Consider the following 21,884-nt stretch of genomic DNA (forward strand, 5'->3'; position numbering starts at 1 on the left):
CCTGTGTTTTAATGTTCATTTTTCTATTATCATGAATGTAGAACAACCGTCTTAAGCCATTTTAAAGTTATTTGACAGTACATATGTAAACCACATTATAAAGAATTGCTTGGAGAGAAAATTGTGACTAATGTGCAGGTAATGTCATGTTCTGCTTCGCAGAATGAAGCTCAACTAATACTGCTTAAGGAAATGTTAAAAAAAAAAAAAAAGAAAAGATAATTCTGTTTTCTTCCTGCTTCACTTCTGTCCCTGCAGAATGAACTAGCAACACTACAAATAAATGTTATGAAGTCTGTTATATGAGTTGCATATGACTGAACGAACTTCAGCAAACATTAAAACAGAGAACAGCAAGAAAATGAAACCTCCATTAAGATAATATAAACCCACCACGAAAAGTGTGTATCACAGAAAAATAAAACAATAAACTCCTGTGCTTGACAACTATTTGCAGCATGGAGAATTGAATTAAGTATCAACATGTTAGCTGAAGATTTTCATGATGAGACTTTGCTGAACCTTTAATTGGAACTGTGTAGAAAGTTGTGAACCTCTCAATTGCTAACTTTTGGGGAAAAAAAGTTCACATAGACACCCACAAACCATATGGCCACAGCATTCATCAATGAACTCCACTGGGGGTGGAAGAGTGGGGAGAACTGACATACCACTTTTGCACTCTTCAGATAGAGAAAACACGTCTCAGGTGTGTGGGAGGACACCTCTTATTCTGCAATTGTATTCATTCAGAATTGCCTTATCTAAAATCAGAACATTAGATAGCTATACAATATTTAACTTACAAATTACTCTGCCTAGGAATCAAAAAAACTCATGTCTGTACAGACACTGGGCTATAAATATATATCAAGGCTGCATTCTCTTTATTATGCAATGTAGTTTGAGCAGCAAAGGCTTTGTAGCTTCAGGAACCATCCATGCAACAAAATGCTGTTGCATTATTAGCTTCATCACTGATGCATCTTTTAAGGGTTTTCAGTGCAAATTTCGTTTGAGTCTTTTGCAGGGTAAACAGAACTGGATGGTTATAACCATGCAAATGCATAGGGTAGGAATTTCACTTTATTTAGTATCCAGAGAAGATTACAAAAAGTACACTGAATTATGACTGAATTACAACCTGCTCTCACCAAACTCTAGGGATAAGTGTTATACATAAGGACTGGGTTCACTTGGGTCAGAGTAAACCCAAGTAACATGCTTTTAGCAGTATGTTGCATACCATATTGTAATGTATTTCTAATAGCTATTCATTCTAATGAATATGGTTACTGCCAAAATATTTCACTGTTTAGTTAAGATCTACCTTGCAGAAGTGAAGGATTTGACTGCAGAGAAGTTTCTCAAAAAATTATTGTTATTGCAAAGGCAAACGAGGAACTATAGAGTTCAGCTGTGGAGTAACTTTTAACTTAACCTGTGACATAAAGCAGCAGTGTGACACCAGAAAGTAGAAACCCTACAAAAATTAGGACACAGGAAAGAAACGTAGTTGTTAGAAGAGATTACATTTACAACAAGGTAAAATTATTAAATATAATGAATTTTAATGAATTTTAATGAATTTTGTTTTGTTTTATTTTATTTTATTTTATTTTATTTTATTTTATTTTATTTTATTTTATTTTATTTTATTTTATTTTATTTTATTTTATTTTATTTTATTTTATTTTTTATGAGCAGTAGTGAGTTTCATCAACCAATGTAATTTTCATTTGAGGTGGCAAGGCAAGACCAGATGATCCAGCACAGAGTGTAGAACAGCTGGGTCAGATAGGAGTTTACAAGAACCAAGAAGAAATCCTGAGAACAAGTATTCATGTTTTGCTTCAGAAAGCCCTTTCAGGTCAGAGCTAGGTTATACAGTTTATGATGCGCAAAGTGTTCATCAGATACCAGTGGCGTGTTGACTGATAGCAAAGCTACAGCTCAAATTTCAATCTGCTGGAATAAAAGAAGCTGGCTGCTAGAAATAAACTGGTATGTGCTACTTGCTGCTGCTGCTTCTCTGAGGTAGTGAATTTGGACCATGGTTGTGCTCTTCTCTCCCTGGCTTTATTGGCAACACACAGATCCATGAAATAGCAAACTGAAAAAGGAAGACATACTGAAAGAGAAGGACTACAGCTAGTGGGAACTAAAACTAAGGAGAATACCTAGATTTCAAGTCAAATTTGTCAAAAGCTAATAAATGAAATAATGGAAGATAAGACTAATTTCACATCAGAGATCTTTCCTTATGACGTTCATTTCACAGGATGAGACGGGTGCATCATTCTAGGTACTTTTTTTTAGGTATGTAAGCAATCTTCTGTAATCCATCCCACAATGCCAGAAATAAAACCATGAGAGTAAAATGAAAACATCAGCATGACTCTTTCCTAGTTGCTCCTACGAAGAAATATTTCTTGAGACTAGTTCTTAGTTGTCTTATTTCCAACAAAGTAGGTGATGCATATTGCATCCTGGTTTCACTCTTCTGCCACAAACAGATAAAAACTTAAAGAAACTGCAAGGTTTTTAATTTCTCTGGGAGTAGGTGTAAAGTTATATTTCAGAATACTTCCATCTGTAATTGGCCATGCTGTCTGTGTAATGTCACAGTTCCAATAGAAGCAAGGACAAGATCTCAGGCCACAGCTAACCAGCATTAATGTGATTAAAAACAAAACAAAAATCAACCAACCAATCAAAAAAAAAAAATGTGGCTTGCATACTGTGAAATTTTCTTTTCCCAAATGAAAGTAAAAATTAGGTTTTTGAAAAGGATTTTGAAAAAGATTTTTTTTTCATGTCAAAAGATGCTTAGAGCTGCCTGCAAGAGAAAAACACACATCTCTTCATATCTTATATCTTTAATACTTCTATCATAAGCAGTATGTAAAAATAACATTTTCTGATCTGATAAATTTAGCTTCTAATTGTGTTTCCCCTGTTCTATCTGTATTCAGGGTAGCAGAAAGGCTAGGGATGCCAACAGCAGAAAACCTGCTGACACCAAAATAGAACTGTATCCCCTATTAGATATGATTAATATAGTCCGCCAAATAAACAGCAGAGCTGAAAGATGATCTTACCACATGGCTTAAAATTCTGTATGTGGGCGTATAGTACTGGATTTGAGTCACAAACCAACCTAGGCTTAGAAAAAATCTAGGTACTGGGAAGTCCTGGGCCTCCAGGACTTTGGGAGTGTTGTCCACTCCCAAAGCCAAATGTGCCATGGTGCTCTCCTCGGGACACAGTACAGAGCAACGTCTCAGAGACTTAAAGGAAGGTGTCACTGTGGGCTGAGGCTCCACATTCAGCGTGGACCTTATTGAAGCTGTGGACAGGGCTTCTGAGGGCCAAGACTGCAAGAACACGTTCTGGATGAGTGCATCAGTCAACACAACTTTGTTATGACTTTCTTCGATAGAAGAGAAGCTTTACTAAGCAGTTTTGAAAATCTTTTAAGTGTTTATCTCTGGGTATCTAAGTGACCTTTGAAACTCTAGCCTGTAATTAGCTGGAGAAGCCTCATGAGCTGTCCCCTCCAGACCTGACCTGACCAGTCTTCATGCTGTATGAAGAACCACCTCTCTCACTTGCAAGTGCTTGTGCCCATGTGAACAGAATTTGCTTTTACTAAATCTCCTTGCTACACACACCAATAGGGCACACCCCTCCTCTGTGTCCTTGAATGCAAAATCTATTGCTTGAGAACAGTTCAGCAGTTAAGAGATGAAGTAAGCTAATGACCACATACAGCTTCTCAGACATAACTCTTCAGTGAATTATTGTTCACCTCACTAGACTACTAAACTGTCTGAAATTAAATACAGCCATTAGTCCTCCTGTGTTTTATTGCCTAATACAAACAGGATTTCCTAGTTGGATGAAAACATTTTCCCTTCTGTCATTGATATGTCTGCACAGCCACCCCCAAAATAATGAGTGCCTCTGGGTGCTGTTGCAGGCAGATTAGAACAGTGTGCCTACCACAAACTTATTTAAACAAAAAAAGTCATAAAATCAAATAAATAAATGATGCAGCCATGTTTCCTGCAAAAGTTTATCTATCCAAAGACTAACTTTGGGTTGGAACCTTGAAATTAAATACAATCAAGAAGGAGTGTAGCAAAGAACTTCGCTCCATGGCTGAACAGAGTAAATACGAATACAGCAAAGCAAAACAGAGCCATCATTGTAAACGACTGCTGCCAATTCCAGTAAAAAGTCAGAATTCTTTACCCACCAGTTCCTCAGTTCCCCAGATTCTGGTATATGTACACAGCTCAGATAAAACATTTAAAGAAAACAAAAAAGAAAACAAAAAAAAAATTAAGAATGTCAATAGACATAAGAATTTCTTATTTCTGGAGACAATGCATTATGTGAAAAAGATTTATACATTTTTTTCTTCTATTTTATGGAAAAAAAAAAAAAGGAAGAGAAAAAAGAATTGGATAAGGAAAAAAAAAAAAAAATTTGCCATTATTTATACTGAATTCAATTTTGCCTCATCCTTGAATGACTGTCTTATAAACATTAATGTACTCCAATTCTTCAGAACACTACTGTTTAGCTCACAGGCATAGCCACATAAAGATAAACCCTATGCCCTATGTAAGGATTCTTGGACAACACGCATCTATTACAAAAATTTTAAGATTATCACTACTATTTAGTTTCATGGCATTAAAAATAGCTCTAGTTTTTGATAAGCACTCACATGGGCTAAAATTATATGTATGGTCAAGAAAAAAGTGCATACCTTCAATCTAAAAAAAACCAACAAAACAACAAATCACAGTAGCTGTGTCCTGCTACATAAGTGATCTGTAAAACCTTGGTACTGTTAAAACGTGCTGGAAAACAGTGTCGAGAGAAACAGACTTCTAATTGGTAAATAAAACGGGTCAGGATGGATAATTTATCTGTGGGCAATTTATCAGTGAACACAACTATTGCTTAAAGCAGTTCTGTGGAAATACAGAGAAATTAGTTTGTGCAATTTAACAACATTTTTCAGCTTGTGCTTACACTGGGCAAGAATAAATCAAAGGCCATTAATTTCTCTTTAAACTTTCTTTAGATCATGAAAAACAAGTACAATGCTTATTTTTTAATTAATTATTGCAAAATGCTTTGTTGTTCAGACTGAAATAAATTTTGAAATGCGTGTAATTTACTCACTATGAAATAAGAATTAAATGGGGGGAGGGGGGGGGGCAAAGAAAAAAAAATAAGAAAAAAAAAGATTAGGAATATCAATAGACACTGATGCTACCTTGCATACATGACAAGAAATCACAGGACAACCAGATGCAAAAAAACAGACAGAAAATTCTTCTCCTCTGTTAGAAATTAGAAAAAATAGAACACCTTGCAGAATTTATCAACAGATAGCTACTGAGCTACTAAAAAGGCCTTCAGCGGGACTCTGACAATTCCTTGTAATTTCTGCTCACTGTTCGTCAACAAGCTTCATAAATGGATTACTTCTGATAATTACTGTAATATGAAAGAATATTTATCTTATCTTCTGATAAACAATAATTGTTAATTGAGGACATTTCTATTCCAGGAGAAGCTAATCTGACCCTTTCAGAACCTGTGAAGTTTATGCTACCCTATGCCTTGTGTATTCCTAATATGACCACCATGTTAAATCCGGTCTAGGACGTTTGCTCTGACAACTTGATATTGTCACTGTTGTAACAGTTTTCTGGTGACACTGCAGTATTTGTAATAACAGCTGATACTTCTGCAACATTTCATGAATTTTTGTGGTTTCCAGAGTCCAACAATTGTGCATACTACTTAAACAAATGCAAGGAAAGCCACGCCGTACTTTTACACTGGAGCCAGCTCATGTGTAATATGATGAAGGTTGCAACTCTATTAAGAGGAGTAAAAGCACTAGCTAGACCTCAGATTTTCTGGAAAACGGCAGAAATATTTATACAGGACAAAGAGGTGCTGGGAGGAGTTTTTGGAGAGCCTGTGCTGGTATAATGCTAACCTTCACCCTTCTCCTCCTCCCAGCAATTCCTCTTGGGACCTGTGTTTGCAATATGTAGAAGTGAACAGGTCTCCTGATGATCATGTTGTTTTCTGCTGTCTTAATACCAAAGTGGATGTGACACAAAGAAGCACAATGGCCACTAACACTTGACGAAAACTACTTGAGCTTTTGGAAGTGGAAATCTGAACCCAGACACCCCCTCCCCCCTTCCCCCCCCCCCCCGCTCTCCGCCTTGCCGATGAAATACTACTCTGCTATTTTGATTGATAACCATAACAGCTGCTACCACTCACGTACCCATAATGCAAATACAAGCTTCACCAAATATTTGCATAATTTTTATAACCAGACGTCTAACAGACAGGTGTATCTATTCTGACATTTTTTACTTATATTCCATTATTTAGCAGTTTTCCTTCAAGCACTATTTACACCTGATAAACTGACATCTAGAACCCAATGGCTTACAAAAGCTAATATCTTCTTAAGCTTAAAAAAATAATTTCTTATAAACCATCTCAAAGTAATTCAACCTCCTATTCTAAAATTATAAACAACTTTGTTTGAAAGATGCTACGTTGATTGTAAATTACTTCAATTAAGAAATGTCATACTACTCCATATTTCTGCTGGTCTTTGTTATCCTTAAACCATGATTTGCTATTTCCAAGTTTTATTCTCTACTCAAGAGACATCTTGTTCCAGCAGAAAAGCATTTGCTTCAATTTTAAAATAGAAAAAATGCTTCATACAGCTTTTCATGCTAGGAAAAGGCAAATCAGTCACATAAAGCAAATATTTTGAATTAGGCATAAAAGTATCAGTTAATAAGGCCACAGTTTTTGGCATTTTAGTGAGTGCTACTGAACACGAATCTTTTTAGGAAAACATCTGAAATAAAATTAAAAAACGGTCAGCACTTAGGAGCTGAAGGCACATTACATTTAGCATTTTTTTTCAATTGTTCCTAAGTTATAATTTTGTTTTTAAAGATATATGTATAAAAGTATTGTAATGATGAATTAAAGCAAAAACAGTCATCTAAACACAAACTGCGAACTGCTTTAATTCACTTGCCTTAGGCAATGAATGCACTCGTCACCAACTGTAATTAACCAAAAACAGCTTCACAGTTGTGACTTCAGGATGAAAAACTAATTTTACTCTTAGTTTATATATAACCTGTTGCAACCCAGACTAATGTATCTTAATTCCTGGGAAGAACGGAGCTTTCATTTCAGGTAATCAAAGTCACACTGAAAGAGCTCGCCACATGTTAACAATATAAATTAATAGCACTAATACATTCTAGTGCATTCTAAAATTTGCAGTTCTAAAATATGAAAAAAAATAGAAATTTTAAATGAAGAGAGGGTGACATCTTATCTTTTCCTGCAGATTTCCTCACCCAGCAGCTCTGTAGCTCTGTGGATGACAGCAAGCTGGGTGGTGCAGCTGATACGCTAAAGGGAAGGGATGGCATCCAGAGGGATCTTGACAGGCTTGGTAAGTGAGTGCATGTGAACCTCATGAAGATCAACAAGGCAAGTGCAAGGTCTTGGGTCGATCCCAAACATGGATAGAGGCTGGGCAATGAGCAGACGGTGGTGAGACACTGGAACAGGTTACCTAAAGCAGCTGTGGATGCCCCATCACTGGAAATGTTCAAAATCAGGTTGGACATAGTTTTGAGCACTTCCATCTGAAACTGTACAGTCCCTGTCCTTCAGTCTTTCACAGCAAGGCTTCCTGCATGCTCTAGAACTAACAGTGAGCCAAGACCCAGCAAAGGTTGTTAGAAAATCAGTCTGATTAAAAACTTCATTTGATCTTGTACTTGGTCTGGCTGGGATGGAGTTCAGTTTACCCTCAGCAGCCTGGAAGGTGCTGTGTTTTGGATGTATTTCTAAATCATTGTTGATGTCACACCTGTCGATGAACAGTGTTTGCACAGCATCAAGGCTTTGTGCTGACTGTGGTCAACAATCAACAGTCTTGTTAATTTCTCCCATCTTATCGCTATTCCTTCTGACATTATTTACAGAGTAAAACCTAATTGACTAAACAATTGCTTTGTTTCTTCCTACAGACTCTTCATTTTTAGTTTCTGAACACCCCAAAACTTTCTTTCAAATTAAATCTAAACTTATTTTTTTCAAAATAGCTTTTTTTCCCCACCCCCAGACATACTCTAAAATATTATAAGTAAATTGTGCCCAAATCACTGTGACAAAACATATCTGTGTCAAAGGAAGAGATAAGCATAATTTGCATCACAGAAGATACTGTTAGACACTAGGGGAAACAAACAAAAAAACAAACAAAAACAAAAACACAGCATTCTAATGGAAATGATAACATGGTCGCAGAATATCCATCACTGTAGATTTTTATGCACAGGTTAAAAAAACACATCAGCACAGTTTGGCTGTTCACACATTAGGGCAGGAAGACAACTTTTCAGGTTGTTACTCCTACTTCCTGTCTTTTTTTCACGTCCAATGTACACAGAAGTAGATTTTTTAATATCTGAGGCAATTGAAAATCTGGGAAGCGAGGTTCAGTCTGTTCACCAAAACCACCTGCCTCACTGTTGGCCTCCTGTTACCTTCCCAAGATCGTTCTTTCATATTCTATTGCCTTCACCTCACATGGAATGCAGCAAGGATAAAATTTTCAAAGCAAATTCTATGTACATTATCCTGTAGGTACAGATAAACACACTATCTGACGCCACTATCCCCTGCACTCTTCTGAATTAACCTCCTGCAGCAAATTGTACATACATATATAATAATATATATATTATAATAATATATAATATAATAATATATATATGATATATAATATAAATACAGCAAATTGTACAGCATCAGAGAGAAAGGAACCCAATTTACCAGTACCTTCAGATTCTCTGCAGAAAAGTCTGTCTGCTCAAAATAACATGAAATGTTCTTTGAAAGAGTGGCACAAAGAAAGGTTAATGAAAATGATTAATTGTCAAATGCAGATAGGATTATCTCTAAAAACAAACAAACAAACAAACAAGCAATCTTTATAAAAATAACTAACTCTTTGCGAGGAGAGCCACTTGAAAAGTCAGTGCATTGTAGTGGGAGGTAACAACTACAAAATACCCAACTTTTTTTTTTTTTTTTCTTAATGAAGCATATAGACTCTTCTCTTTTCCCAGCTATAACCAAGAAAAACATCAAGCAAACAAACAAAAGACCTTAATTTTGACTGAAAAACACATTCGCTCTAACATAAAGTGATTGTGAAGTACAATTACAGCTTGATTGATCACAAATTTATGCTTTTGATTTCAATGTTAAACACCACTCCACATTATAGAAGTGCTAGAAGCAGTAAGGTTATATCTTAGAAACATCTTGGTAGTAAAGGCAATGACAAAATAAATTAAATTTCATCATTAGAAGCTAAGAGAAAAATGAAAGGAAGTACTTAATAAAAGAGGCAACTTTTTTGTTGTTATGTTTGACAGCACTGTACTGAACAGAATATAAAATGAGAAGAAGGAGAGTAATATGTGCATATTCCTAACTCATTTTTATGCTGCCAACATTTTAATAGGCTCTTCCCGTATCCTTTCCTCAGTGACTGATTAAGCCTCTGTGCTGAGGGAAACAAGTAAATAAAAAGCCAGAACTAATTTTTTCCTAATGTTTTTATAAGCATAGCAAAAAGCAGAAAACAGCTCCTCCCAATTCATCTGTGTTGGCTTATGCTGAAAAAAGTAATGTTTTATTTCTCATCACCTGTTTAGCTTTCACCTCAAGGTTTCTCTAATGGAAATCACTTCAGCAATTAGCACTAACCATCTCACTGTCAAGGTGGGTGTTACCTATTAGTAATAAATCACCTCTCTGGCAAGTCTGGGCTTTTCTGTGCTCCTATTAATCCTAGACAATGGTGTTTTACCACATTATATCTGGTATCCAGAAAGTTTAGAAAGCAAGAGAAAAGGAAATTTGTTTCCCTCAAACCAAAGAACAAGAGCAAGCAAGAAAGCTGTATTGCCAGAAATGAAAGAAAAAAAGCAAAGTGAGTACTTCATAGGTAGCAGAAGCCTGTGAAGAAACATATAAAGCTAAGTGGTATGGAGAATAATTTCAGTTAAAAAAAAAAAATCTGAAGGGAAACCAGGATGCAGGTCAAAACCCAGGAGGTCTTCCCATAAAGAGAAAGACAAGTGTGTATCTTTATGGGAAGGAAAAAAAAAAGGAAAAACCTGCCCTAAAGAAAAACTGTGTGATCAACACGGAGTACCAAGAAAGCCAAAAAAATCAGGTTCCACGCACAAAATGGAAAACCCATTGACAGAGGTCAAAGCTGTTCATTTTTTCCTTTGAAAAAGCTGGTGGAAGCTTAAAAAAATCATCTGCTTGGTTGAAATGAATGCCTCTGACTATTCAGACCTTACAAATAGTTTTCCTCTTCTCCCCTCCCCTCCTTTTTTTTTTTTTTTCTTTTTTTTTTCTTCCTGCTGTAGCCCTTGACTGCTACCACATGGAATATCTAACAAACTGAACCTTAGGAACTGAAGCATGGCCACATTGGGGATATTGACCAAACACCTGGATCACAAGAGAGTGCATGAAATATTGAATAATCTATTCCCATCTTTACTCGAGGTATAATGAATCTTAGTACAGAAGTAGTAATGAATGCTGTTGCAACTAGTAGAAGCAGAGCTAGTTAGTCTCCCAGAGCATTGGAGTCATACCTGCAAAGTTATAACCGCTGACCAGTAGTTTGCTCTAAGGCAACGTCTGTTTTCTGGTGGATGAAATAAATAAATTCTAAACAGAGTGCAAAGTGTACCTTCCCAGCACAAATACGATGGTTTGTCTTCTTTGGTTTTTAAAATAGACCATTGGCAGTCTCCTGTTGCTGAAGACAGGAAGTTTGACTTTCCACAGGATGCAAATGCTGACTTCAAAACTGTTTGAATTTCATTTTTGCTAGATTCAGTGAAAGATTACTATTACCTCTGACCCAGACACAGGTGGAAGTCATCTAGGTCTCATGAATTTTGATCAAGAGTATGTCTGAGATAAAGCAAACATGACAGTGAAAAGTTTGAAATAGAATAAAATAACAAATACAAAACCAACAAAGCTACTACATACCACAAGACACAAAAATAAAAGCAGATTTTTTTTGCAGCACTACTAAAAAATGTTTACAACACTGGTTGGAAATATGTTTACCCACAAATAGATGCATATAGGTGCAGAGATTCATTTACCTGGGTATTTCATGAGACCCTAACTTCATCAATAGGATTCAGAAGGGGAGAAGTAATTGGGAGTAGAGATTGAGTATTTATCTAAAGTAATTGTGTGTGAGGATATGAACAGTGTAATACTGTCACACAGAAGATTAGTTACTGTTCTTTTTCAGCTACTGCTCATGTTACAAGCAAGTTAAGCCGTTCGTAGCATAGTGATGTGATAACGGTGTGCATTTGTTATGTCTTAAATCTAGATTTAAAGTACATCAATTTAAAACAGTAAATGTACACTATCGTAACGTACAAAATCAGATTGATTTCCTAGAAGTGTCACGTGAAAGACTTCAGAAAGCTAAAAAAAATGGAAAATTTATAATATTTCAAAAAAAAAAAAGTTTTTTCTCAACTCTCATAAATGTAATACAAATACTTCCCCATGATGAAGGATCTCAAATAGGAAACTTTCTTTATTGTCTAAAAGCATTAAGCACCTGTCTCTCAACATTTTTTAAATGGGCAAATGACGCCTTATTTAATATCAGTCACTCCACACCTCCACACCCCTGAGAAAGCTCTTTTTTTTTTTTTTTTTTTGGAGAGATTTGTTTGCAAATAAAATGTTTATTATTTATTTATTTATTTATTTCTCCCCTAAAAACAGTTCAGGGATTTGGAATTCTGGAAGAGTCCTACGAGGCAAATGAGCAGATTAGATCAAATGTGACTTTAATTAAAAAAACAGTGCAGTTTATCACACAGTTCTGTGGCTTAACTGGAAGACTTCAGTCTATCGATTACAAGCACAGCAATGCATATTACACATTATACATGTATTACAAATTTAGGCGAAAGTATGACTTTAGCTGAGATAAATGTAAAAAAAAAAAAAAAAGTAAAATTTAAATTCATGTATTTGCTATTTGCTAAATCTTCTGATATTCCCCTTTTCAAAAATGGTGTCTACTGAATTAAGTGTTGCCAAATGAATGTAACAAAGGAAAACGCAGGTGAATAACTCAGGTGAACAACTATGAAGAATTGCCAGCTATCATGACATGCCTTTCATTCTGGATTAGCAAAGCTCACATTTGCATCAAACTGAAAAGAAGTTTGTGACAATTTTTTCCTAAACTGATTTTACAAACTCTCCTCCAATACGTTGAGCAGATGAAGACTTAGCTCAGTGCTGGCAGGGTGCAAAACAGCCAGGCCCTTTGCCAACCTCACAACTGTAGAAGTTTGAGCAACTTGTGTATGTGTTTTGGGAAACGTTACACAAGCCATACGAGAAAGCAAAATATTACACACCACCAGATCACCAACTATCTTTGCTTCATAGATTTCAGAAAGGAAACAATTACATACCATCCTGTATCACAGAAACAAACTGTGAAAACCCAAATCAGAGCCCAAGAATTATAAACCCTGCTCTTTGTTTTTTTTTTTTTTTTTTTTTTTTTTTTAAGGTTAAAAATACCATGTGAGTATTTTCAAGTGAGCAGTACATAAAACACAGTTTATCAATAACCTCTTATGACCTCGTCCATCAGTATGCTAGAAAAGTAAATCACTTATTTTATGAAGTTACCCTTTATAGCTATTTCATTTGTTCTCATTTTAACACCTTTACACGAAAATATATTTAAAAAAAAAAATCTACCAATGCATATGAAGACTTACGGATTTAAACCTATTTACATTTTCATATATAAAATTATTTCTAATTATAAATAATAAGGCTCAACTCAACTCAAAAGCAGCATAACAGCATTCAGTAAGAGCAGCCTGAAAATGCTATGAAATCATGAAAGTTTTCTTTATGTTTTTGAAAACACATACCAGAAAAGACTGAATGTACTCTGCTACAGTGAATCTCCCAGCCTTTCCCTAGACGAAAAGAATATACACTAACCCTTTTTCTCACTCACATGACTCCTAGGAGTAAAAAAGTCAGATACTGAATTTGCCTGGAGATGCATCGAAAGAGCTGTATAAAGTGAAGACTGATTCCTCTGCTTTTGGAAAACCTGGCTACTGTTCTTTGCTATATGTGCATGTCCTGCAGTCAGAGAAATTTATCTTTGAGAGCCGCCACTCAGAATGTTGGTTTTTTTTTCACACAAGCATTGTAAACAGTAATAATAATAAGTAATAGGAAAATGAGTTACCCTCTGACATGAACTTTTTCTAAACATTAACACGTAAGTGTTAAAAGAAATTGTTTATACATGAGATATTAAAGCTATCAGAAAAAAGAGTTAGAACACCTTTACTTGTCATTATCAGAAGTTACTACATCACTTCCAAGACAAGCTAAAATGCTACAACAAACTTGAATGATGTAATAATTACATTAAAAGTTAAGCTGTTTCATGATTTTGATTTGACAGAATACAAACAATTTCATTAAAACACAATTAGGAAGACGATAAATCTTGTGTCACAAGTCCTGCATGGCATATCTGGTAAAACATCAAAGTTCTTGTAATAAAAATGCCAGAAGACCACATGCTAAAAGTTACCTTACTTGATCTTTTCCAACTCTTCCTCATTAGCATTGTCTGAAAATAAAATAGAGCATTTTAATTACCTTTCCTCTGAAATACAGAAAAGGAGGCCAGCTGTCTCTCCAAAGGGACAATCCACATTTAACCACAATTACCACTGAAGCAGCAACACGTACACTCACTCCAGCGACAACTACACAAAACTAAAATAAATCCAGACATCTAGCAGCAGTGTTCACACCCATGTATACTTCTCTGGGTGGTGTGAATTTCTTATTTCTGGAGACAATGCATTATGTGAAAAATATTTATATATATATATATTTAATTTATTTTTTTAAGAAAAAAAAAAAAGAATTGGATAAGGAAAAAAAAAAAAAAATTTGCCATTATTTATACTGAATTCAATTTTGCCTCATCCTTGAATGACTGTCTTATAAACATTAATGTACTCCAATTCTTCAGAACACTACTGTTTAGCTCACAGGCATAGCCACATAAAGATAAACCCTATGCCCTATGTAAGGATTCTTGGACAACACGCATCTATTACAAAAATTTTAAGATTATCACTACTATTTAGTTTCATGGCATTAAAAATAGCTCTAGTTTTTGATAAGCACTCACATGGGCTAAAATTATATGTATGGTCAAGAAAAAAGTGCATACCTTCAATCTAAAAAAAACCAACAAAACAACAAATCACAGTAGCTGTGTCCTGCTACATAAGTGATCTGTAAAACCTTGGTACTGTTAAAACGTGCTGGAAAACAGTGTCGAGAGAAACAGACTTCTAATTGGTAAATAAAACGGGTCAGGATGGATAATTTATCTGTGGGCAATTTATCAGTGAACACAACTATTGCTTAAAGCAGTTCTGTGGAAATACAGAGAAATCAGTTTGTGCAATTTAACAACATTTTTCAGCTTGTGCTTACACTGGGCAAGAATAAATCAAAGGCCATTAATTTCTCTTTAAACTTTCTTTAGATCATGAAAAACAAGTACAATACTTATTTTTTAGTTAACTATTGCAAAAATGTTTTGTTCTTCAGGCTGAAATAAATTTTGAAATGCATGTGTTTTGCTCACTATGACATGAGTATTAAATGGAGGGGGAGGGGGACAAAAACAAAACAAAACAAAACAAAACACGCCAGGATGAAATATGTTTTTTCCCTACTTTTAAAATATCCAGAATTTGGTTACAATAGATGCAGTTTGTTGGGAGGAGAAAAAAGCTGGTGAGGAAAACTGAAAACTGTTAAGTTGCTATGGTCAGATAGCTTAACAGCCCTGCCATTAAGTTAATGGTACCATAGCCTCGGTAAATATTCATAGATATTAAATTTGTTGCAAAGCTGGAGAAAGCCACTTCACCCATTCTCTTGGGCAGAATGAGAGGGGCACGTGGAGAGCAAGCAGCTCGAGGACCGCAGCGTTTCTTGTGTAACCACATTTCTGCATCCTGTCTGACCTACCTTTGTGCCTCTCTTCCTCCCACACATCTGCCTCCTGCTTCATCCCACACATCTGCGGACCAGGCTGTGAGCAGGGAGGATGATTCAGCCCAGTTATGTGAATCAGACACCTATGTGTCTGATCATTTCAGCTTTGCTAAGTTAGGTGTGTGCAGCAGCTAAAGAAATGTGACATACTTGCTGAGTGCACTGGCAATATCACCAGCTGTAGCAGGTTGAGATGAATCAATCAAAACCATTCTTAGCAGCCAATAAAACAAATATAGAGTATGGGACAGGTTGTGGGTTGTGATGGATGGTCTACTCTACGTGGAACTATGTGATACAAAAATACTCCATGCCTGAACCCCCTTCTGTCATTCTTTCTTCTATTATATGATAATCCCTTTGGCAAAGTTAAAAAGACAAAAATAAGCTTACACTATAAGATTGACAGTTTTACACTGTAAGATTTAAGACAGTAAGCAAATTGAGGAAATTGACAGCATATTAAAATTGTCAATATTTTTATTGACAAAAAAGCAAAAAAGTCAAAAGCAAAAAAGTCAAAAGCAAAAACAAAACAAAAACAGAACATCATTTAGGACATCATTTAGGATTGATTGTTTAAGGCAAAAAAAAAAAAAAAAAAAAAGATGCTGTAATTTGTAATTTAATTCTCACCAAAGAGCAATATCCAAGTAACACTCATATGCTTCCTTTTTTCCATTTTATGTTACTCAAGCCATTGGCAGCTGCCAAACAGTAGTGCTCAAGCTCTGCTGGCCCCAAGGCCACTGTTCTGATCAAGCCCCCAACTTTCTGATTCCCTGTAGCCAAGAGTTGTTTTTAAGCCCTAGGCTTATAAACAGAGAATACACAGCAGACGTGCAGCTCCAAGGAACTCACAAACACTGTGCAAGTTCTCCAGTGACAAAACCTGTGACGGCACTCTGCTAGAGAAAGCCAAAACATGCACCACGGCACCAATGGTTACAACACCAAGCACAGAATTTGCAGACATCTCATACACATTTTTAATTGGCATGCATGCAATATAAATGACACACGGGCATGCATAATGTACAGGTATTTAGAGGTAAATACTGTCAGAATTAAAGAAACAAAACAAGCTTTATTCAAGCATGTTGAAGAGAAAATCCAATTCTTTGTTAGTTCTGACTTTTTTAAAATCACATTCTTCAAAAGGAGAAATTAAGGAAAAGGTAGAAGAGACTGCATCATAAACATATTTTTACAAGTAGAGATAAAAGTATTTTTTGTAGAGCTCATAGATTTTAATGTATTTTTGCATATACATACTTCTTGTGTACTTTTTAATTTTAAGTCTTCTTCGTTTACACTAGTGAACTACACTGTCTGTTCTATCAAAGCAAAGTAATTCAAACAGCGATATTAATGTAAAGGACAAGTACTGTTAACAGCACAAAGCAAATGCAAATGAATTACTGGAACTAGTGCTACTGCAACTCAATTGTGTTAGTATTCATGAATACTAAAGACATTCTTACTTCTGTGGTGTATAAGAACAATTCAACCATTGATTTTGATTCACAATTTATGAATGTTCAAAAGTCAGAACAAATCTGACTTTTCCTTTCAATAATACTCATAAGAATAGACATCTATTCAGGTACATAATTTGAATGTTATTATATTATGAGATTAGTACTCGAAAAGTTACGATTTTTATGCTGTCAGAAAAAGCACTAGGTCACCGAAGGCAAAGATTTGCTAGAAATGTTAAATTGTTCAGCCGCCTGTACTCATAGACAATTGCAGGCTACTTCTGCATGTTTTTCCTGAGAAAACACAGTATGAAAATCAAACAATGTGTTCTTATTTATGAACATAGTATACAAAGCCTGTTTTAAATTGAAACCATGTCTAATATTATTCTCCTGGAAGCACACAAACTGTAAACTCCTTAAGCATTGCTTATCACTGTATAACAGGATTTGGTGATAAATTCTCAGCTCTTCCAGTTAGTAATATAATTTTACATAGTTATATGCAAATGTTAATATTCTTAATAGTTATCTGAATCTAAAGATGAGTTTGTTTTGATCTTAGGGAATGGGACCTTTTAGCTATAAATTAGAAAGAAAATCTTACCTATCAGCACACTGAAAATTTGCATTTTGTCAGAATTTCTTCCAGAAAGAAGGAAGAAAATGCTCATCTGTGTACCATACCAAATTTCTCACATCTCTGCACATCTCAAGGCTTCATAAAGGATAGTTCCATCCAAAATATGATCAACTATTACTATTTCATAGTAACTGCTTCTTTTTAAAATGATTTGCAATAATACCTCCCCCTCACAGGCAGGAAGCAACACACAATAAGGCCCCCAATTTTCTGCCACTAGTCCACTGAAATTCCAACTGATATATCTTATCAACCAGCACAGGTGCTAACAGTGTCAATAGTTGTTACTTGCTATGACAGGACACTTCTTGTAATACATACCTACACTATTTTGGTATGCCAATAAAATGGTTTGCTATTAAGAGTTGTCCTCTATCTATACAAAAAAATGTATTGTCACAAGATTCAACCCTTATCTACACATCAGTAAGACCTCCAAAGCACTCTCAGTAGCTCCAATTCAGGTAGCTAAATGATCTGCTTCGAAAGTTTAATCTGCAGCAAAAATTCCCAAACAATACGTCACTAACAGCAAGGACTGTTCAGAGGACTGATGTTTGAATTACGACTACAGGGCTGCCAAAATATAAGGTCAGACACAATGCTACTTCTATGCTATAGCAATGTGGGAAAGCGAATACATCTTCCATTAAAGCTATTCTTTTTCTTTCCCCAAAAATGGTCCTAAGGCACACTTATAATTTAAGAACATGGAACTTTAAGTACATGAAATATGTATAAGTGCTATCCGTTAATTTCAGACTTATTCAGCTTTGTAATTTAACCATTTTTCACCACTCATATAACTGTAAACTGTTCATACATTTTGTCATCAATTGAACAAATGAAACTTATTCAGAAGAAAATATACTTTTGAAATGTAGGTTATATAGGAATATCAAACCAACAAGATTTAAGAAAATTTGGAAGGACTTAGGAAAAAGTGGTTATAATGTGAAAACACACTTTCTCTGCAGCAGTCATTAAAACATATTTAAGGATCCTGACATGTTTCTATCTTTAAGTTTCAACAGGTACTATACAGAGATAACCAAATAGAGGGGAAGCAGTAATCATTCAAACGGAACACTATATAGATTGGGATTGTAGGACTTTCCTTAATTACTATTTTATACAGTACATGTTTCTATAGCAGAAAAGAATTAGCTTTGATCGTCTAGCACAGCATTTGAAAATTTATTGATCTCAACAAAGTTAAATTCAATAAAAATTATCCTCATTATTATACAAGACCTTTTAAAAACAGTCAAGGATGACAGTTCGAGTGATATATTTTGCAATATATTTACTCCTTAGAGAGTAAATAAAATCTAATAAACAAATGTACAAGTACATGTGGTTAATGTGTAAAAGGTAATTGTGGCTTGACCTATTAAACCTATATTACATTTGTATGCATCAATTCAGTATTAAGCTTATTGGTCATCTTTCCTTTGCTGTGACATAAGTACTCTAATTTTACTGTAACTTTGTTAGGACTGCTGTGAGTTCCATATCTTGGCAAGACTGATTTCTAATAATAAATAGAAAACTCGAGATTAAGAATCAGGGCATTGTCAATCTTGAGCATTTTTAGAATAAAGTGCCAAAAAAAACCCACAGCTTAATAACAATAACAAAAAAAAGAGGTCACTTCAGATAAAGTAAAAGCACTAACTTACTAAATAGAAAGGTAACAATGAAATGCATAACAGCACAAAAACAGTTTTTCCTCTTATTACCATCAGTCAGTTGGACATGTGAAAAATTGCTGTCCAGCAAGTCTATGGCACATTCAGTTCCTAAATTCACTGAACAAATACCCATATGAAAGACATGTCACACTGTTGTGTCTTAATTTCACTTTTTTTAACAATGATATTCATAAGCTCTCTTTGTGAATATTATTGTGATAATATTCTTCCTTAAGACTGAAAGACACAGCAAGTATTCTATCTGTATGGTGAAAAAAGGAAACAAACTTCTACTGCCCACGTAATGGTTTCGCACACCAAAGCACATTTATTCTGTGCTTCACGATTTAAGATTACAGCATGATAATACCAAAATCACTTGAAATGACAGGGCTATTATCATCTGACTCAGAAATGCTGTTTTTACTCAAAGACATAAAAACAATGATGTAATCAAGTATGTTTTCAAGTCAAATGATGAACACTTTTATGTTGAAAATTTGCAAGGAACTGTTCTGAGTTGCCTGCACAAAGGTATAGCTTAAAGAAAGAATAATATAGTTAAAAAATTAAATATAGTTTAAATAAACTTCCTGTACAATATTACTATTTTCCATTATTTTGTGATTATTTTTGGTAATTTCTAACAGAATGTCATAAAGAAAATCAAGAGATGAGAAACTTGTTTTCAAAACTCTGCACCTTTGTTGTACCAATTACAAAATACCTAGCTCCAATTACCGAGTTACTAGGTTATTTAATTAGCACTAGGGAAAAAGTTGGAAAAAGAAGAGTATCACAACACAGCAATATTTGTCAGATATGTAACAGGATTATCTATCACACCAGTGTCTTGTAGCATTACAGAAATGTATATACTTTTACAAAAACTATAAAGTTGATCATATCCCTGTTTGCAATATGGCCACAGAATATGAATGAAAAATTTCATCAGATTAACACTTCTTTTCCCCTCTCTGAAGTGAAAGGAATTCAGATTATTTTACAACTTCTTTAGAAGATTTCATCTCTTGTATTACTACTGTAAATGTGCTATTACTACTTAAGTGAAAAAGCAACAGATGAAAAATTAAAAACAAAACACATCCAAACAGCAGATGATTTGTCACAACAGGATCTATCTACAAAACAGGAAAGAATTTTCACTAACTAAACAATTTACAAAACTAAGATTGATGAAGGAATTACAATAAACACGGAAAATCAGAAAAAAAAATCAATTTAAATAAATTAATAAAGTTGAAAAATATCACGTAATGATTCAACACTAAAAGCCAAAAAGTAGAAACACTACTTTTCCTTGAGTTTCTTTCTTTTCAGTGTAGATTAGCATTAAAAGATCTTATCTGGAAATGGCAGCACTAGGTCCAAAATTCTTCACCAATGTTTCATTGATATTCTTCTATATTAATCACCACTGTTCACCTGCAACTGGCTTTATTTGAAATTGCAGACTGTTTATGTTCTGTCTGGATCACTCACTACCATTTCAGTGAGAATCCAACCCAGATGAAATATGCTCAACTATACCTGAAACACTGCTCAGCATTGTTCTAAGGCCTAGAAATATCAAATTAATCTAATGATATATCATTTATTCTTGTGCTTTAAGTCATTTAACCATAAAGGGGTCACAAGAGTGATGACACTTATAAAAATATTTGCAATTACCGCTTCTCGCTGTTCTTCTCTAGGAGCCAACAGAACTGATAACAATATACTTCCCAGATCATGGTCTGGATAATGAGGATCCTTCAGACTCAAAGTAACATCTGTTTGCCTGCAAGAGAAAAACGTGTATTTGTTTTGATTGCAGGCTTTCAGATAATTACATTTCTGAACCATTACAATTACAGAAATCTGCATTTATATGAAACTACTTGAAAACGATGTCAAAAATTTAGCTTATTTATTTCTTTAAGTACTGCACTCTCATAAATAAATACTAAATGCTATTTCTCCACGTTAAGTACTTACACATGCTCAAGTAATTAAATCAACCAAAATGGTAATGGATTAAAAAAACAAATAAAATAAAGAAGAAAAATAAACATAAGCAGTAGGTGGTAATACTGTGGACAGAAATAAAATAAGAACAAGAGTAAAGTGGTTATAAAACTTATCTCTTTATAGATGCTGTAACAAATTTTCTGCATGATCAGTTAATACATTATTAATGCTAATGTTACAGTAATTCCCTAAAACTAAATGTTTTCCTTCTGCCAGTTTTATGTGATGTAGGTTTACATTATTATTTTTTAAAATAAGGTTCTATTTACAATTCCACAAACATGAAATTGACAGACCTACAGAATTATTCCAAAGGCTTGTTTGTGCCATACCTGTTTAATTCTAATGAAGTGAGATCCAGAAATGCTGAACCAATAAAGTCATCTTGAAGTCCAAAGTCATAGTCGAACACCTGTGATGCACAGGAGACAAAAGAATTTTCCAGCATTAGAAATCTTTTTTTTTGAAATTTTGCTGCTTCATGTTCTTTAAAATCCTTTTACAGATTTAAGCCACATGTTCCCCACATGTTAAATCAGAAATAATTGCAAGCATCATGTAACTTTCTGTCCACAAGGTAAATTTTTAAACTCCTTATTTAAAAGTCAGAATGCATAATGTACAGACACAGACATATACAGCTAATAGACCGCATATGAAAACAACACCTATTGCACAATGAGAAAAGCTGTTTTTTATAAACATAGGCACAACAAGAGGAAGACCAAA

General features: G+C 34.6%; 1 protein-coding gene across 12 annotated transcripts in view; it reads right to left on the reverse strand.

The window, feature by feature from the left end:
- The window catches only part of MCTP1 (multiple C2 and transmembrane domain containing 1), a gene marked incomplete at both ends in the record, with an annotated part of 313,509 nt that overhangs the window by 134,744 nt on the left and 156,881 nt on the right, over nt 1–21,884 (reverse strand). For 9 of the 12 annotated variants that reach the window (XM_084504204.1, XM_084504196.1, XM_084504201.1 and 6 more), the window contains 3 exons: nt 13,814–13,852; nt 20,817–20,925; nt 21,488–21,567. In XM_084504204.1, coding sequence (XP_084360330.1) covers nt 13,814–13,852; nt 20,817–20,925; nt 21,488–21,567 — 228 coding nt within the window. The remainder of the gene's footprint in view (nt 1–13,813; nt 13,853–20,816; nt 20,926–21,487; nt 21,568–21,884) is intronic. The other 3 variants (XM_084504205.1, XM_084504202.1, XM_084504198.1) reach the window with 1 other exon arrangement.

The sequence above is a fragment of the Aythya ferina genome (assembly GCF_964211825.1).
Source record: "Aythya ferina genome assembly, chromosome: Z".
Lineage (NCBI taxonomy): Eukaryota > Metazoa > Chordata > Aves > Anseriformes > Anatidae > Aythya > Aythya ferina.